Source organism: Hirundo rustica, chromosome W (assembly GCF_015227805.2).
Source record: "Hirundo rustica isolate bHirRus1 chromosome W, bHirRus1.pri.v3, whole genome shotgun sequence".
NCBI lineage: Eukaryota > Metazoa > Chordata > Aves > Passeriformes > Hirundinidae > Hirundo > Hirundo rustica.
The window spans coordinates 4,457,280-4,474,686 of NC_053487.1; the positions used below are offsets into that span (position 1 = coordinate 4,457,280).

The 17,407-nt window shown below is 40.5% G+C and overlaps 1 protein-coding gene across 2 annotated transcripts in view; it reads left to right on the forward strand.

Annotated features, from left to right (window-relative positions):
- The window catches only part of LOC120764900 (transportin-1-like), a 140,131-nt gene that overhangs the window by 65,334 nt on the left and 57,390 nt on the right, over positions 1-17,407 (forward strand). For both annotated transcript variants that reach the window (XM_040089025.2, XM_040089026.1), the window contains exons 6-9: positions 104-237; positions 3,769-3,850; positions 4,570-4,692; positions 11,084-11,202. In XM_040089025.2, coding sequence (XP_039944959.1) covers positions 104-237; positions 3,769-3,850; positions 4,570-4,692; positions 11,084-11,202 — 458 coding nt within the window. The remainder of the gene's footprint in view (positions 1-103; positions 238-3,768; positions 3,851-4,569; positions 4,693-11,083; positions 11,203-17,407) is intronic.

Below are 17,407 nucleotides of genomic sequence, written 5' to 3' on the forward strand. Positions count from 1 at the left end.
TCAAAACATAAAATAACAGATTTTCTTTTGCTTTGGGTTTTTTTTTTTTGTTTGTTTGTTTTTTTTAAAATTTTTTTGTTTGTTTGATTTTATTTTTAAAAAGGGTGCATTTGGTGCTCTTCAGAAGATATGCGAAGATTCTGCTGAAATTTTAGATAGTGATGTATTGGACCGACCACTCAATATCATGATACCTAAATTCTTGCAGTTCTTCAAACACAGCAGTCCAAAAATAAGGTAGGTGTTATGTTAAAGTTATCTGTTAAAAAATTATTTACATGAGCAGTGAGGTTGATATTTTGTAGATCAGTTTAAAACACACTTAGTTTTTAAAAATGATCCTGCATATGCAAATGTGAGAAGGCACAGAAATTTCACGCATCAGTCATTTCCACACTTATCTGTTTAGTTAATAGATCAGCTTCACCTCTTTATACATCTTCTGAATCAAGAATCTCTTTGAAAATCAAATTATTTTTTAAGAATTTGCATATTATTATGAAAGTTTCAATGCTGTGGTTAAAATTTCAAATTCTGATTAGAAAGAACTATCTTGCATTTGTTTTGTTATGACTACAGCAATGAGAGTAAAAAATCATTTGCTGATAATTGTTTCTGAGTTCTTGCAGAAAAGTATTTTTCTGCTTTAACTCCACCAAAACTTATAAAGCTCTTTATCTTTCATCTAGATCAAATTAAATGGGTTCAACATCCTTTTACTTTATTACAGTATTAATATCTCCAAAGTAACAGAAGTACAGAAGAAAAAATCCAAAATTAATTTTTTATTGCTAATATTTATCAACAAGAACAGTAGCTTTTACCCTGAAATGGGCCAGCAATGTGCCTTGGCCACAAAGAAGGTGAATGTCATCCTGGGCTGGAGTGTTGCCAGCATGGGAGGTGACCCTTCCCCTCACCCTCCAGATGAGGCCACACCTGAAGTACTGTGCCCAGTTCTCGGCTCCCCAATACAAGAGAGACATGGAGCTACTGGAGAGAGTCTAATGAAGGGCCACAATGATGATGAAGGGACTGGAGCACCTCTCCTATGAGGAAAGACTGAGAAAGCTGGGACTGTTTAGCCTGGAGAAAAGGAGGCTCAGGGATGACATCATCCATGTGTATAAATACCCGAAGGAAGGGTGCAAAGAAGACAGAGTCAGGCTCTTTTCAGTTGTGTCCAGTAACAGGACATGTGGCAATGGGCACAGACTGAGACACAGGAGGTTCCCTCTGAACACTGGGGAAGCACTTTTCTTACTGTGAGGGTGACCAAGCACTGGCACAGGTCACCCAGAGAGGTGGTAGAGTACCCATCCTTGGAGATATTCAAAAGCAATCTGTAAGGCCCCAGAAAACTTGCTCGACAAGACACTTAAAAGGGTTTACGGTTGTTCATGTACTCTGAGTTTGATGCACGGGAGAAATACTGACAAGATATTCTCAAGGGGTCAAAACAACAAAAAACTTTACTGTCAACTTTGTAAAATCAGAGAACTTTGGCAAAAGTTTAGAGCAGCATTCAATCAACATAAAACACTTCTCAAAGCATTAACTTGGCCCATTCAACTTAGCAAACTCCAAGCCCATCCAATTTTAAATTATTCAAAACTCCAAGAAGAGGGAATTAGAAGAAGGAGAGACACAGACAAAAAAAGATATAGAAAAGAACAAATATAGCTACCTAGTTCCAGCAGTGTTCAGCTGATAGAAATTCCAAGAGGAAGTAGGGTCAAAACATGTACTCCCCTCATGTCCTGGGTTAAATACCCTTTGGCTTTCCTGGGCCCTTCCCCCAGGTGGGACTTCTGGTCATCTGACCACTCTGGGGCTAGATTGGGGCTCCAGGGACAGGGTATGGAGCATTGCCTCCAGTGAGCCAGTGATTGGTGGCCCCTTCAGGGGCTGGGATACAGGCCCAGGGGCGTGGGGTGTGCAGAGCAGGGCATTGCCTCATCAGAGCAAAGCCCAATCTGCCCCTTCCCTCACACCTGCACCTGAAATGTTTCAAGCCGGCAATCCTTCCAGTCTCTCACACCATTGTGATGTGGTCCTGTGCAACCAGGTGTAGGTGGCCCTACTTGAGCAAATGATCTACAGAGGTCCCTTCCAACCTCAATCCTTCTGTATGATTCTCTGAAATGTGTTTTTGGACTTCTCTTTGAAAATTTTATTGAAAGATTCTACAACTTGGAGGGCTCAGTTATTGCCAGCAGTAGTATAGATGGTGAAGAATAAAAGGAAGAGTATAACTAGGAATATATCTTGATAGGATTTAAATAGGATTTAGAAACTCACCTAAAATAGATGCACACTAAGAAAAATATATAACAAAGCATGAACTGGCACTTGTAGAAAGATAAGCTTTTGCTTTAAAATAGGTAAACCAGTTTCAACTTTAAAGCAGATCATCTGCTGACCTGTGCCCTGGTTTCAGTACATAGTACTGAAATATGAAGAATATTAGTTGTGTCAGTAAAATACTATTAGTACTTAACAGTATTTAAATATTATCAGTATTTAAATCTGTGAAGAGACAACTTTTGAACATTTTAATGAGACTCTCTTCCAAGAAATGTCTGAAGAGACTAGATGTTTGGAGTTACATTAGTAAAAATACTTGAATGGATCTTCAGAGGCTTTTAAAAGTAGCTTTATCTTGTGCTTTTACTTATATAATTTGGCTTTTGTGTCTCTGAGAATGAAAAAGACTTGTAAGCAATGGCTTTGCGTGAAATGGAATAGAAGAACCAGCTCTTCACTTTTAGTTTGTTTCTACCATGAGTGTTTTATGTATCCTAATGCAAGTGTGTATTTGTTCTAAGCTACAACTATATTACTGATGCATATTGGTCTCATTAAATGGTAAAAATCTTGCAAAGGCAGTTGAATACTTAGCAATGAAGAAGGACATGCTAAAATTTCACCATGTTAACTTGCATGGAATTGTTAACATTGTTACCAAAAATCTGTGAAAATAAAACTCCTTAACACTAATGTAGCATTAAGAAACAGGCATTCTTTATTCAGCCGGATGCATGGGGGTATATCTCCTCCAAAATATCGTGCATCCTGAGTACAGAAAGAGCTCCTGTTTATATACTATATTTTACATACATATACATAGGCTTTCCCAGAAGAAACATATGCATTATAATCGTTTCCCCAAAGTCATTAACATATTTTCCCTCCCTTTTACACATGCATTCTTCTTTCCTGAGGTTCTTTTTGGTAGTCCCTGGTGGTTGGCGACCTCAAAGTCATACCTGACTGCCCATTTAACTGGTAAAAGTTGGCATAACTGGACTGGCTGCTTTCCAGTTCTTCTTCCTATAGAAAAGCATTGTGTGATTCCATAGGCCAGTGGTCTTTGAAGAATAAGTATTGTGTTAGCTCACCAGGTGCAAATGATTCTTCATCTAGAAACAATATCAGAGAAAATTGATAATCATAATATACTGAAAAAGAACATCCTTACATACTGTTTGGAACAAATGTGCCAGGTAGTCATCCTGCTATGGTTCTTATTTACTGAATACTTAATTTAAAATTATTTATTAGATATATTGAAGTATAAGGTAGTACTTAAAAATGTGGTTTAGTAATTTTTATTGGTAACAATATAGATGTTCAGATTTAATCCCTCTTGCCTCTAGAAGATTCTTGGACAGTGTGATTTACTTCCTAATGTTTTTGATGCCTATGTACAGTTTAGAAAATGTTTAAGACATGAAAAAACATATATTTTAACTGTTCAATTTGTAGGTCTCATGCTGTTGCATGTGTCAATCAATTTATCATCAGCAGGACTCAAGCTCTTATGTTGCACATAGATTCTTTTATTGAGGTGAGTGCATTTTTGGTTGGAGGGGTAAGCCAAATAACATATCTAATTTATCAAGAGCTTTGAATAATGTTTTATAACCACCACTACCCCTAAACTCCACATTGATGGCTTCCCATTCTTAGCTTCAATCCCTGTGGGTTGAAAGGTCATTCTGCATGCCTATGCTCAAATTAGTCTAAGCACTCTCCCAGCCCAAAAAGTTAGTATTTTGAAAATGCGTCCTTTTCATAAATACAGGAAACTCTTCTTGCATAGAGGTACTGGCAGCAGTCTGTCACTTACCTGTGATGGAGAGTTCAGTACAGGGATCACCATGTCACTGAGTTTAGATTATGGGTCTCTCTGAAAACTACTACTGAATGTGGATTAGAAGGATGATATTTTGGCTTAACCAGGGGATTTTATTTGCTGCTGTTATTTTCTGAAGGCATTTTCTAGCTTCAGAACTTCATTAATGTTTAGGGAAAAAAAATCAGGGAATAATATTCTTGTGTCTAATGTACACATGACCAAAACGCTGGGTAACAATACACATTGAAAGTCTGAAGAGTTCATTTGCTAAACCATATATCTTTAGGAAATAATACAGTTTTCTGAGGTTTGGGGTGGGATGGTACAGAAGTACATGTTTGCATACTTTAGTCTGCCAATAATGTAAATTTTAATACAAGTTGAACTAGATGAATTGAGGCTTTTCCACTGGTATTACTTTCCAACAGAATCTTTTTGCACTGGCTGGTGATGAGGAGCCTGAAGTACGCAAAAATGTTTGTCGTGCTCTGGTAATGTTGCTAGAAGTTCGAATGGATCGCCTGCTTCCTCATATGATTAGTATAGTTGAGGTGAGTCTTATTTCTCAGATTGTATGATGAAACATGTTTGGAATTGCAGAAATAATAGCAAATTAAAAGCATACATCAGAATAGGTATGTTACTTTTGTGCTTGCCTACTCTTTGTTTTCCTTCAAGATTGAGGTTGCAAAAGTTTCTTTTTAGCTAATTGCCAACATGACTGTATTTGACAGTGCATATGGCAGTTGTTCATTCTTCTTTAAGTTAATTGATCCTGAAATGACCAGGATCAGCTATACCATGGAGCAGCCAGGCATTGCCTGACCACAAGTGAGATCATGTTAAAAATCTTAATTCTGGTGCTGATACTGTTACAGTTTACACATTGAAGCTGTCACCTTTTTTGGATCTTTTGCCACAGCAAGGGTAAGGAATGTAATTTTAAATATCTGAGATGCTCTTTGAGCTACTAACAAATCTGCCTGCCATTGCATTCAATTTTATAGGTGGGTGTCCTTGGACAGTTCCTTGATTATTCTAGATTAGTGCAGACTTGCCTACCAGAGAACCAATCAACTGGTACTTGTTTGCTCAACTGAGTTGTAATTTCCATGTTTCTGGGAAATACTGGCAGTTTCTAGATAGCCTTTACATACACTACTTGCTAGACTGGAAATATAACAAAGATCAGAATCTTTCTCATGCACATATATGAACAAATGGGTCATAACCCAGTGTCAAATTCCATAAATGCCAAGTCCAGACAATATGAAGCAGTTTTTTGGGTTTTTTTTTGCTTCTGGACAATGGCATTAGAGAGGCATAAAATTGAGGTGACTTGTAGCATCTGTTTAGTGTTGTCTGGAATTCCATGACACCAAGCCTGGCACATATCTTCTCATCTAACACAGAACAAGTAGGCATTGTTGGTACTTGAGACATTTTTTTTTTCTTTTGTTTGGTTTGGGTTTTTTGTTTTTTGGGGTTTTTTTGTTTTGTTTTGTTTTTTTTTTTTTTTTGAGAGAGAGACAATAAAGCTTTGGAGATTATATTGTCAACAAGTGATAACTTCTCTGACTCTTCACCCTCCTGTGATCATACAATCCTAGAATGGTTTGGGTTGGAAGGAACCTTAAAGATCATCTAGTTCCAACCCCTCTTCCATTACTGGAAGGTGCTCTACGATCTGCCTTCTTTTCTGAACAGGTTTCTGAACTGGAAACAGACTGAACACCCCCAACTCTCTCAGTCTGTCTTCATGGCAGAGGTGCTTCAGCCCTCTGATCATCTTCATGGCCTCTGCTGGACTTGCTCCAGTAGCTCCACATCCTCCTTATGTTAGGGGCCCCAGAACTGTATGCAGTACTCCAGATGGGGTCTCACAAGAGTGGAGTAGAGGAGAATCCCCTCCCTTGACCTGCTGGCCACACTGCTTTGGATGCAGCCCAGGACACGGTTGGTTTCTGGGCTGTGAGCGCAGATTGCCAGCTCATGTTGAGCTTCTCGTTAACTACCTCTCCCAAGTCCTTCTCGGCAGGGCTGCTTTCAATGCATGCTCTGCCCAGCCTGTACTTGTGCTTGGGATTTCCCTGACCCAGGTGCAGGGCCTTGCACTTGGCCTCGTTGAACTTCATGAGGTTCATACAAACCCACCTCTCAAGCCTGTACAAATCCCTCTGGATGCCATTCCTTCCCTCCAGCATGTCGACCGGACCACACAACTTGGGGTTGTCAGCAAACAAATCAGTAAGGAACTTCATGACTTTGCAGGTAGAAATGATGTCAGCAACCAGAAGATCCAAGGTTGTATTCTCATTGCATCCCTTTTTTGGGGGGGGAAAACTATTACTAGGCATCTTCTCTACAAAAGACAGCAGAAGTGATTTTTTTGTGAAGTTCAGGCTTCCTCCCCTTCTCCCCCAGTTTTGGGACTACTGTATGCTGTTAATGATTTGCCCAGTTCTGTATACATACATATTGATATGTGACAGTGTAATATCTGAGAACTATTTTTCATTCAAATGAGTCTGGTTTTGCCCTTTTGAATACTGAATACCTCCAAGCTGAATGTTTCTAATGGTGGCTGCTCTAACCGAAGGAATTCTTAAAAAGAGAGAAACTTGTATCCACATGATAGGGTTTTTTATGCTTATGGAGAATTACTTTTAAAGTAGTTAAGAATATTAATGATTCGGTAGTGATTCTAAGACAGAAGGTCTTGGCCAGTATCATGCTTTTAAAGCAGACAGGTTTAATATTAACTGTTTTGCCAAGTTCTTGGAGGAACAGGGATGGTTGAATTTGAATTTCAGTGGGTTTTTTGAGCATGTACTTCCAGGTGAGCAGAAGCAGATATGTATTTCTCTGTGGGTTTTTTTTTTTTCTCCTTCCTTTGTCTGAGAATATGACAACAGGATATATCAGAAATAGACTGACCTAATAGATTTCAGTTATTAGATAGCACTTGTATATTCATATAGCATGCATATTTAGCCAGGCACATAGTGCCTAAGATCTTTTTCAATAGAAGTCCTGACTTTTTATTTTACAATGCATAATGAGATTACTTGAATGGTATTGATAGTATGAAGTTATAATACAGAAACTCAGCCTGTTGTTAAAGAAATAAGATTGTTTGCATCCTGTTGCTTTCAGATAGACGTCTTTTACTGCTCAAAGGATTTTTCTTAATGCTTTATGCATCCTTTTCTTGATGGTTTGACATAGCAATACTAACACAACACTGTTACAGAGTACACAAACCAGTTCTGAATAATGTTCCTATGCTATTTTGTAATTTTTTTGTTAGGAAGCAACAATTTCCATTGCCTAAAGTCACTTTTTTAGCTTATCATTAAAAGTACCCATTAAAGTATGGCACAAGGGTACTAAAAAAACCTAAAAGCCTTCAAATACTCTTCCCATACTTTCCTTTGATACTAGTATCACTGTTTTTACTATGGGGGCCTACAAGAAATATGGGGAAGGTTTCTATCAGTGAGTGTAGTGACAAGACAAGGGGCAGCGGTTTTAAACTGTTAGAGAGCAGGGTTAGATTGGATATTAGGAAGAAATTCTTCCCTATGAGGGTGGTGAGGCCCTGGCACAGGTTGCCCAGCAATGCTGTGGCTGACCCATCCCTGGAAGTGTCCAATGCCAGGTTAGATTGGGCTTTGAGCAACCTGGTCTATTGAAAGGTGTTTCTGTCCATGGCAGTGGATTGGAACTGGATAATCTTAAAGGTCCTTTCCAACCCAAACCATTCTATGATTTCCAGGCTGTGTATATGGCTCTTATACCACTGAGTGTAAGTAGCCTTTTCAGTCTACTGCTATCTAACTTCATGGAGCATGTATTATAATACATGCTTAAAGATGAAATGACAGTGTGAGGAGAACCTTCAAACAGACATTACTTTTTGTCATTCTGTTTTTTTCTTTGTGACAAATAACTGGATAGAAGAAAAGTGTTGATTTTCAAGTCCTCTGGGGAAAAATGCCAAATCACTTCAGTTGTATTAATTAACCTCGCTTGAAATGGTGTCCTGGGGTGACTTTATCATGCTGGTATCCCCATTGTCTGTCTTTTTGCTCAAAAATAGATCCTGTAGCTTTAAGCTAGGCCCAGAGAGACAGAGAGCGCGAAGTGGGGGGAGAAGCAGTGTGCAGTTTACAGACAAATGGATGGGATGTTTTTCAAATTTTCAAAGCTGTAATCTGTTCATAACTCAGAATCGAGTAGTATTTTTGTTGCCATCAGTTCTTAATCGCAATAATGACATTTTAGGAAACATTTGCAATTTAGTGCACTTCATAGAATCACAGAATGATTTGGATTGGAAGGGACCTTAAAAATCATCTAGTTCCAACCTCCCCCACATGGCCAGGAATACCTGCTAGACCAGGTTACTCAGTGTAGCAATGGAGAACAAAGACACACAGACCCCCTTGTGCATGTGAAGGAAATCACTTTATTGTAGAAAACACTCCCATTTTATACCTTCAACTTCCACTGGACATAACAAAAACTTAACAGAAGAAGGGCACCCAGTGGTTGGCCCAGCTGTAGCCTGCTGTCCACACGTCCCATCACCCAATGAGATTCCCGTTCACATTCTGTCTACATGTAGCTGTCTCTCACCCCCCAACCGACCTCTAACTGTCCAGGCTGCAGCTGTGCCTTCCTACAGGGCTTTCTGGTAAACAAAAGCTTTAATAACTTTAACAATTATAACTCCATATCCTACAACTCAGAGCCCCGTCCAGACTGGTCTTGAACACTACTAGAAATGGGGAGAAGAGTCCATAATCTCTCAGGGCATCCTCTGCCAGGGCCTCACCACCCTCACAGTAAAGAATTTCTTCCAAATATCTAATCTAAACCTACCCTCCTTCAGCATAATACTATTCCCCCTGTTCCTATCACTCTATGCCCTTGTAAAAAGTTGTCCTAGGGTGACTTTATGATGCTTGTATCCCCAATTGTCTGTTCTGTTTTAGTTGGATATTATGTTCTGTACCTTTAAGAATGATTCTGAGAGCGAAGCTGGGAGAAAGAGAAGCACCGAGTTTGTTTTCAGAAACGGCACTCACTCCTCCACATTCTGCTCCAGGACTGTGTTGTCTGAAGCATGGACAGACAGTGGGATAGAGATCTCCTTTGCTTTTAGTTAGTTTTTAGCTAGCTGAGGCAGAGAAGTTCCCTGGACATTTTTTTTCTTTTTCTTGCGACTGTTTAAACCTTCTCTGGACTGAAAACACAGAAGAGCACTGGGAGCTCACACCTGCAGCCCCCCAAGGCCCAGGATAGCATTTTCCGTTGTCAGAGGGGCTGATAAGAGACTGAGCGAGCCAAGCTACACTCTACGACAAGGACTTTCTGGGTTTGCCATCTTTTTGGACAGTGAGAGGTTTTATTGTTTCATAATATTAATTTCTTTCTGCTTGTGGATACTTTGATTCTTAAATAAATAGGTTTTTTCCACTTTTCTCCAAAGAAATCTTTTCCCAAACCAGTTGGGGGAGGGGCCGCTTGAATTTGCTATTCTGGAGGGACCCCATTCAGAGGTTTTCTCCCAAATTTGCCCTAAACTGGGACAAAAGTCCCTCTCCAGCTCTCTTTAAGCTACTTCAAGTACTGGAAGGTGCTAGAAGGTCTCGCATCCTTCTCTTCTCTTCTCTTCTCTTCTCTTCTCTTCTCTTCTCTTCTCTTCTCTTCTCTTCTCTTCTCTTCTCTTCTCTTCTCTTCTCTTCTCTTCTCTTCTCTTCTCTTCTCTTCTCCAGTTTGAACAGCCCCAACTCTCTCTGCCTGTCTTTATAGAAGAGGGGCTCCAGCCCTCTGAGCATCTTTGTGGTCTCCCCTGGGGTTGCTTTAACAGGTCCATGTCTTTCTTGTGTTGGACCCCAGTGCCGTACACAGTTCTCCAGGTGGGGTGTCAGGAGAGTGGAGTAGAAGGGGAAAATCCCCTTCTCTCAACCTTCTGCCCATGCTGCTTTGGATACAGCCCTTTAAGAATGCAGTTCTGTGGGAAGGGATATGTTTGTTGCAAATGTTGCATCCCTGAAATGCATAAGGATATTATAGGCTGCCCCATTCTATTTAATTTTGACAATGTAATGGTATTCTGAAGGAAAAATTCTTTTCTTAATGTAAAATCAATATGTGATGAAAGGTAGTTTCATGGACTTCCATGAAGCTTCTAAAATGAGTGGAAGGACCATCTGTTTCAGAAATAAGAGCTGGCATGGAAGAATGCAGAAATTACTGTTTTGGAAGTTGCAAGCACTTTCTCTAAATTGCTTTGACAGTCATGTACAAGAAACCGATGTAGCCATGGTATATTTAGCTTTTCTGCTTATGGAGGTATTTGATTATTTTTTGTTTAAGGGGGTTTAAATTTTAACAGCAAGCTTAAAGATTTGACATTGAATCTCTGCATTACCATTCATACTTGGAAAAGGTGAGACTTTTTTCCCCCTGTTATGGGTTCTACTTAATTGCATCCTGTCAGATAATCAATATTTGAAAGAGAGGCTTTTTTATGGTACTGGATTTAAAAAGTATTTCCACCTTACTAAGTGTGTAGCTGTACTCTTTTATTCAAAAGGAGAAGGGGGGGAGTGGTAAAATAATTTTAAATCCCCACACTATTCTCAGGAAACTGTTTATTTTCTTGGGTGTCTGTCTATAGTTTCTTGGTAATAATGTTCTCACTTAAACTGGGAAAAAAACTTAGAATCTGAATCATCTAGCATTGAGAAATAAGTCTCTTGGCTTATTCTCATTATAGCCTTAAGTAGTCTTTTATATCTGTTTCTTCTCATCGCCCCAAAGAAACAAAATTACTCTGGGAGCATAGTTTATTTTTGCAAACACACTTTGCAATGTTGATAGCTTCTTCACTTAAAACTTATACAAGATTGTGCTTTTTTTTTTGTGTAGTATATGCTTCAAAGGACCCAGGACCAAGATGAAAATGTTGCTTTGGAGGCTTGTGAATTTTGGCTGACTTTGGCTGAACAGCCAATTTGTAAAGATGTTTTATGTCGGCATCTTGCTAAGTAAGTATTAAGAATTAGAACTAGTTTTTTTGAAATAGTTGTCCTTAAACTTGAGTTAACTTCTTCCTGGTTACTCTTTTGGAGACTGTATCTAGCTTGTAAGCTTGGGAGGAGTTTCTTGTAGCTAGTTCTTGTGCGTATTAAAAATGGCTGTATCACAGAGGTCACTGAAAAGACTTTTGAGGATTTCAGATGGCTCCTGAGGCAACCTGAACTGTGTCACTGGTGCTTTATCTCAAACATAACATCCTGTTAAGTATCAGATGGAGGCAAAGATATACCAACATGTGCTTAAGCTTAAACAAACATCTCCATGTGACGTTACCTATAATATTAGGTGTACCATGAATGTGTTTTCTTGACAACTGCTATTATGAGCATTTCTGTGCAATGCTTCTATGTGCATAGTCATGCCAGGGGTTCCCAATCTTTATGAAGACATAACAAAATGAGAAGATCATTTAGATTTAGGAATCAATTTCATATCAATTGCCAGGGCAATTTAGACTTGAAAGCATATATAGTGTGTTTTTCATGCTTCTTCACACTGACAGTAGTTTTTTAAGCTTCGAAAACTTTTTTTTAAGTTTCAAAAAGTTATCATAAGCCTTAAAATGTAGATCCTTGATTGAACGGGAATTGAATACCCATGCTTGAGATTTAAACATCTGCATGTCTTCAACAGTGCTGATAACTTATTTCCAGACTAAAGACTTTTTCAATAGGAAACAAATTCTTCAGTGTTCCCAGTAAATGAAGACTCAGTTTTCGATATATGCATGGAAGGTTTTGAAGAAACACTAAAGCAGTTCTGTCTGTGATTCTGCTCTTCCAGAGAAAGTGTAGAGAGAAGAGATGCATTATTTTCAGTAAAAAATGACCATTTTAGATGTAAAACAATTTTTTAAAAAAGGGAGGGACCTTCCAAATTTCATTTTTCATAAGCATTTAGAAAACAGAATTGAGATTAAAGCAGCTGCTGTAGCAGTACAGGACTAGGAATTGAAAACAGAAGAACCAACGTTATGAGAAATCGCTTTTGAGTTTTAAAATGTTTTTACTTAAATTCTACTCTTACAGCTTAAAATACAAAAGAATGATAGCATAGTTCTTGATTTTACCTACATCCTTCCCCAACACACATAATAATTCTAGTCACCTTCTCAGTATAAATTGTAAAACTCTTCTGTCCTACATGAATATTGACATTACAACAGCTTCATCCTTGGTTTTTGGTTTTTTTTAAGGAGCTTTTAAATTTCTAGTAAAACAGATAAGAGTGACATTACAAATCTCTTATTTTTCAATGTCATATTTGTTGAAAGCAACTTGTTTGTTGGTAAGTCTTTTTGATTAGGGAGCTATATAAATTTTACAATGCTTGATGATAGCCTTAATTTTTTTATATTAGATTAAGTGGGACAAGATCTTCTAGAAACCTGTTTGTTTAATATCTTGTTCCATTTTGCTCCTGTAGGTTTTTTTATAAAATATATGCCTCTTGCATACTTCATGAAGTATGCTGCAGAAATGCCAGGTAATGGGTGTTCATCTGAATGCTTACTGTTCTTTCATTGACAGTTCAGAAGGCAATTGTTGTGAACAAGTGGTTTCAGCTTCTCAGCCACCATCAAAGCTATTGGCATAAAGCAAGTTTTAATATGTTGTAATGGTTTTAATTTCGTAACCGGGCAGAAACACCAATTAATGTAGTAGTTTCACGTTCACCAAATTCTGGTTGCCAAATTTAGTGTTTATTCTTTTTCCTGTGGGAGAGAGATTAGGAGAAAAAGTAAAGCAGGCTTAAGCTTAAAAATGAACAAATAGTTTTATTAACACACACTAAAAGAATGGAAAAAAGAGAAAGAAAGTTGGGAAAAAGAAAACCCAAACTAAAACAGAATGAAACTTCAAAACACTCTTCCCTCCTCCTACAAACTATTAACTTTTTTACAAAACAACATAGGAAGACATAACTTGTGATTTTCAGTCAGTTTCACCATTTAAACATAATGTTTTATTACTTTGAGAGAAGAGTCTCTAGAGTCTCATGGAGACACTCGCCACAAGACAAAATAGTCCAGTAGCTCTTAATGTCACACACCTGCAACCGCCCGGAGGTTTTACAGATGGTGCTGTTCTGTCTATTAGCAGCCTTTCCCTTGGCTACCTATGGGCCTCTCAGTGTATCTGGGGTACTGTTTACAAATGCTTCTTCTAGTCTAAAATCATCTTCGTCTCAAAGGCTGAGACCTCCTTTTAACCCAGGAGCGGGGGTTTCAAAGTTCCCAAATAAATCTCAATTACATCAGTCCTTAATTTTGATTAGAATAGCATTCTACCCAAATAATACTAAGATGCTGCAAAGAACAGTTCATTTCTTCATAATTTACCTTAGAAAAGTCTGGTTAAAAATGTCCACTTCTTCAATCCTATTCCAATATTATTAGTTCTTTCACTTGTAATCTAACTGACTCCATTTAGTGTCTGTTCTAGTATTCTTTGTTTTCTTTCTTCTTTCTTTTAAGGAAGAATTGTGCTTTAAAAGTTCCGTGTTGCTAAGAAAGGGTTACATCCGCCTGGGCTTGCAAGGGCCACGTGCACACGCCAGGCTGCAGGGCTGAAGAAAAAATGCAAGGCTGTGCTGATAGAGGAAGCTGGTAGATGTCCTTTTTTCCACCCCTCGGTCTCATCCAGGGCAGTCCAGCTCAGAGCTACCACAAAGCTGTAAAAGGGCTTCACCCAGGCTGCTCCCATGTGGGTAGCAGTTCTCAGAGGCTCAGCTGCGCCCGGCTCAGCCACCCAGAGGGCAGCAGGGCCCGACCTGAGCTTCCCCCGCGCTGCATGTGGGCAGCAGTTTTCAGAGGCCCGGCCGGGCCTGGCCTAGCCACCCAGCTGGCAACGGGGGGCCCGACCTGGGCTCCCCCCGCTCTCCATGCAGGCAGCAGCTTCTGGAGGCCCGGCTGAGCCTGGCCCGGCCGAGCCTGGCCCGGCCGAGCATGGCCCGGCCGCCCACGATGTTACCTCATGGCTGAACCCAAAGTGAAAGAGAGGGCGGTCACCAGCAGATTAGTTTTAAATGTCCCTTCCAAAGTTGCATCAACACTTCTCGTTGGTCAACTTATCTGCCAATATCTCAGCCAGCTTTTTGATAGGTCCCTGTTCTCCCCCCCCAACCCACTCTACAGTCAGGGCAGGGAAAAACATTTTACATTTCTCTATATCTAGAAAACAAAATTGTGCCAACCTATGAAAGAGAGGCAATGGGCAGAGGGTGCTAGGAGAGAGTTCCAAGAGGAAGGCAAGGCCTCCCTGTGTATCTGGGGTACTATTTACAAATACTTCTTCTAGTCTAAAATCATTTTTGTCTCAAAGGCTGATACCTCCTTTTAACCCAGGAGCGAGGGCTTTAAAGTTCTCAATTAAATCTCAATCACATCAGTTTCCAGTTTTGATTAGAATTAGCATTCCCCCTGACAACATTAAGATGCTACAAAGAACAGTCTATTTCTCCATAGTTTACCCCAGAGAAGTCCGGTTAAAAAATGTCCACTTCTTCAATCCCATTCCAATATTATTATCAGTTCTTTTACTTCTAATCCACTGACTTCATGCGGTGTCTGTTCTACATACCCTCTGTTTTCTTTCTTCTCTTTCTCAGGGAAGGGTTGTGCTTTAGAAGCTCCATTTTGCTAGGAAAGGGTTAAATCTGCCCAGGCCTGCAGTGGCCATGTGCTCTCTCTGCCTTGGGCTGCAGGGCTGTAGAGATGCAAAGCTGTTCCACTGGGAAAAGGATGGGGGAAGCCAGTGGGTGGCCTCTCTTCCAACCTCCCCCTCCCCCATCCAGGGCAGCCCGACTCAGAGCTGCCACAAAGCTACAAGCTTTCTTTCTCTGCTGCCAGCTGTTCTTAAGCTGGGCTATGGTTTGACCCCCTCTGCCGCAGCCTTGGGCACATGGCATTGCTGAGCTGTTCTCTTTTCTCTCCCGCCAGCAGCTGGGGGGGAAAGAGGGCTCAGCCGGCCCGGGCTGCTCCCTATGCGGACAGCAGCTCCCGGAGGCCTGGCCGGGCCTGGCCCGGCCACCCAGAGGGCAGCGGGGCCTTACCCGGGCCCCCCTGCCACTCCCAATGTTGCCTCATGGCTATCTTAGAAGGAAGAGAGTGACCTGCCAGGGATGAGGGTTTTAAATGGGGAATTCCCAAAGTTGCATTTGGCATCTTCATTTGTTAAACTAACTGCCAATATCTTGGCTAGATTTCTGATAGGTCCCTGTCTCCCCTCCCCCGCCAAAAGCAACTCCAAGGTCCTGGCAGGGAAAAACATTCCACATTTCTCCATAACTAGAAACAAAACTATGCCAACCCATGACATGTATGTGTGAAAGTGTGACTTTACAGAGTTTGATGGCAAGGCTCACTGCATTACTACATAGATGAAGCATATATAGGAAAATTGGATTAGAATCAATTTAGAATGATTTGCATGGAGACCAGGAATGCAAAAGGGGGTAAGGGTGCAAAGGATATGGATAAAAAAGGGTGCAGAAGATTTTAGCAGCATTCAATAATTTATTAATTTAACATTTAAAAAGTTATTCAGTAGGATTTTTTACAGTTATAACAGGGCTTAATTATAGATTCACTATAAAAATATTCATACCATAATCAGTTCACACATGCACAGGTAAACCCATGTGTGCACCTATTTCTATGTGTGTAAATGTACCTATTGAAAATTCCCCTTGAGTTCATGTGCTGGCTTGAAGGCAAAACCAGCGAGAGACTCCAAGTCAGAAAAAACAATTTAATAGGAGAGAAAAAAAAGGTAAAATAAAATAAAATAAAACACATGCAATAGTACAAAAGATCACTGACAGAGTCAGAATACAACCAGACACCGTGGTGGTAGCAGTCCAGATGAAGTGGTCTTGTTGAAGCAATGTTCCCACAGAAAGGTCTGGTAGCTCTTGTCCTCTAGGAATCCAGTGGGTAAGGCTGCCTGTGCTGTCCCAAATCCCAGATTATATCCAGGTGGGAATGCTTGGCTCCTCCCCCTGGGCGGAGCATCTCACAATGGGCTGATATCATTTTATGAGTCTTGCAATGGGTCCTTGATTGCCCATTAAACAGAGATAGCTCCTGGAGGGAGGTATCTATGAGTCATGCAGCAGGGCATTGATGGGCCATTAACAGAAGATAGTCTGGGGGGAGGGGGCAAGGGAAACACTGCCCAACCTAGTTTCAACAGCTCATGTAGATGGTGACAGAATACATATTTGGGCACATCTTACATTGTAACCTAGGACATAATCCACCCCTTATTCTATGACCATCTACATCATACCCAAATTAATACATTCTTACAGCTAGATAGATAAATATACACATGCTTATACATACACATATACAGAATGAAACCTTAGACCCAGTTCTCACTTAAAATTAAGTCTCCCTGTGGTACACAACGGGTTTCCCCATCTTTCTGCATTACCCACCAAGTGGAACCAGGTCCCTGAACAAAAACAGTCCCACAGATGGGTCTGCCTTTGCCTGAGGTGGGATTAATCCAAACAGTCTTTCTTAAAATGCCTTTCATGTGTACCTCAGGGACTTTATCTCCATCCTCTGTGTGCAAGGGTTCAGACTGGGCAGGACCAGCTCCATTGATTGACCCTTGAGTGTTGACCATCCAGGTTGCCTTCGCTAAGTTCACTTCCCAATTTTTGAAAGTCCCCCCCCACCAAGCGCCTTCAGGGTAGTCTTAAGTAACCCATTGCACCGTTCAACTTTCCCGGCAGCTGGTGCATGATAAGGGATGTGATATATCCATTCAATGCCATGTTCTCTAGCCCAGGTGTTAATAAGGCCATTCTTGAAATGGGTCCCATTGTCTGACTCAATCCTCTCAGGGGTGCCATGCCTCCACAGGACCTGCTTTTCAAGGCCCAAGATAGCATTCCGAGCAGTAGCGTGAGGCACAGGGTAGGTCTCCAACCATCCAGTGGTGGTTTCCACCATGGTCAGCACATAGCGCTTGCCTTGGCGGGTTTGGGGAAGGGTGATGTAGTCAATCTGCCAGGCTTCCCCATACCTGTGCTTCAACCATAGTCCACCGTACCACAGAGGCTTTACCCGCTTGGCCTGTATGATTGCAGTGCAGGTCTCACAGTTGTGGATGACCTGTGAGATGTTGTCCATAGTAAGGT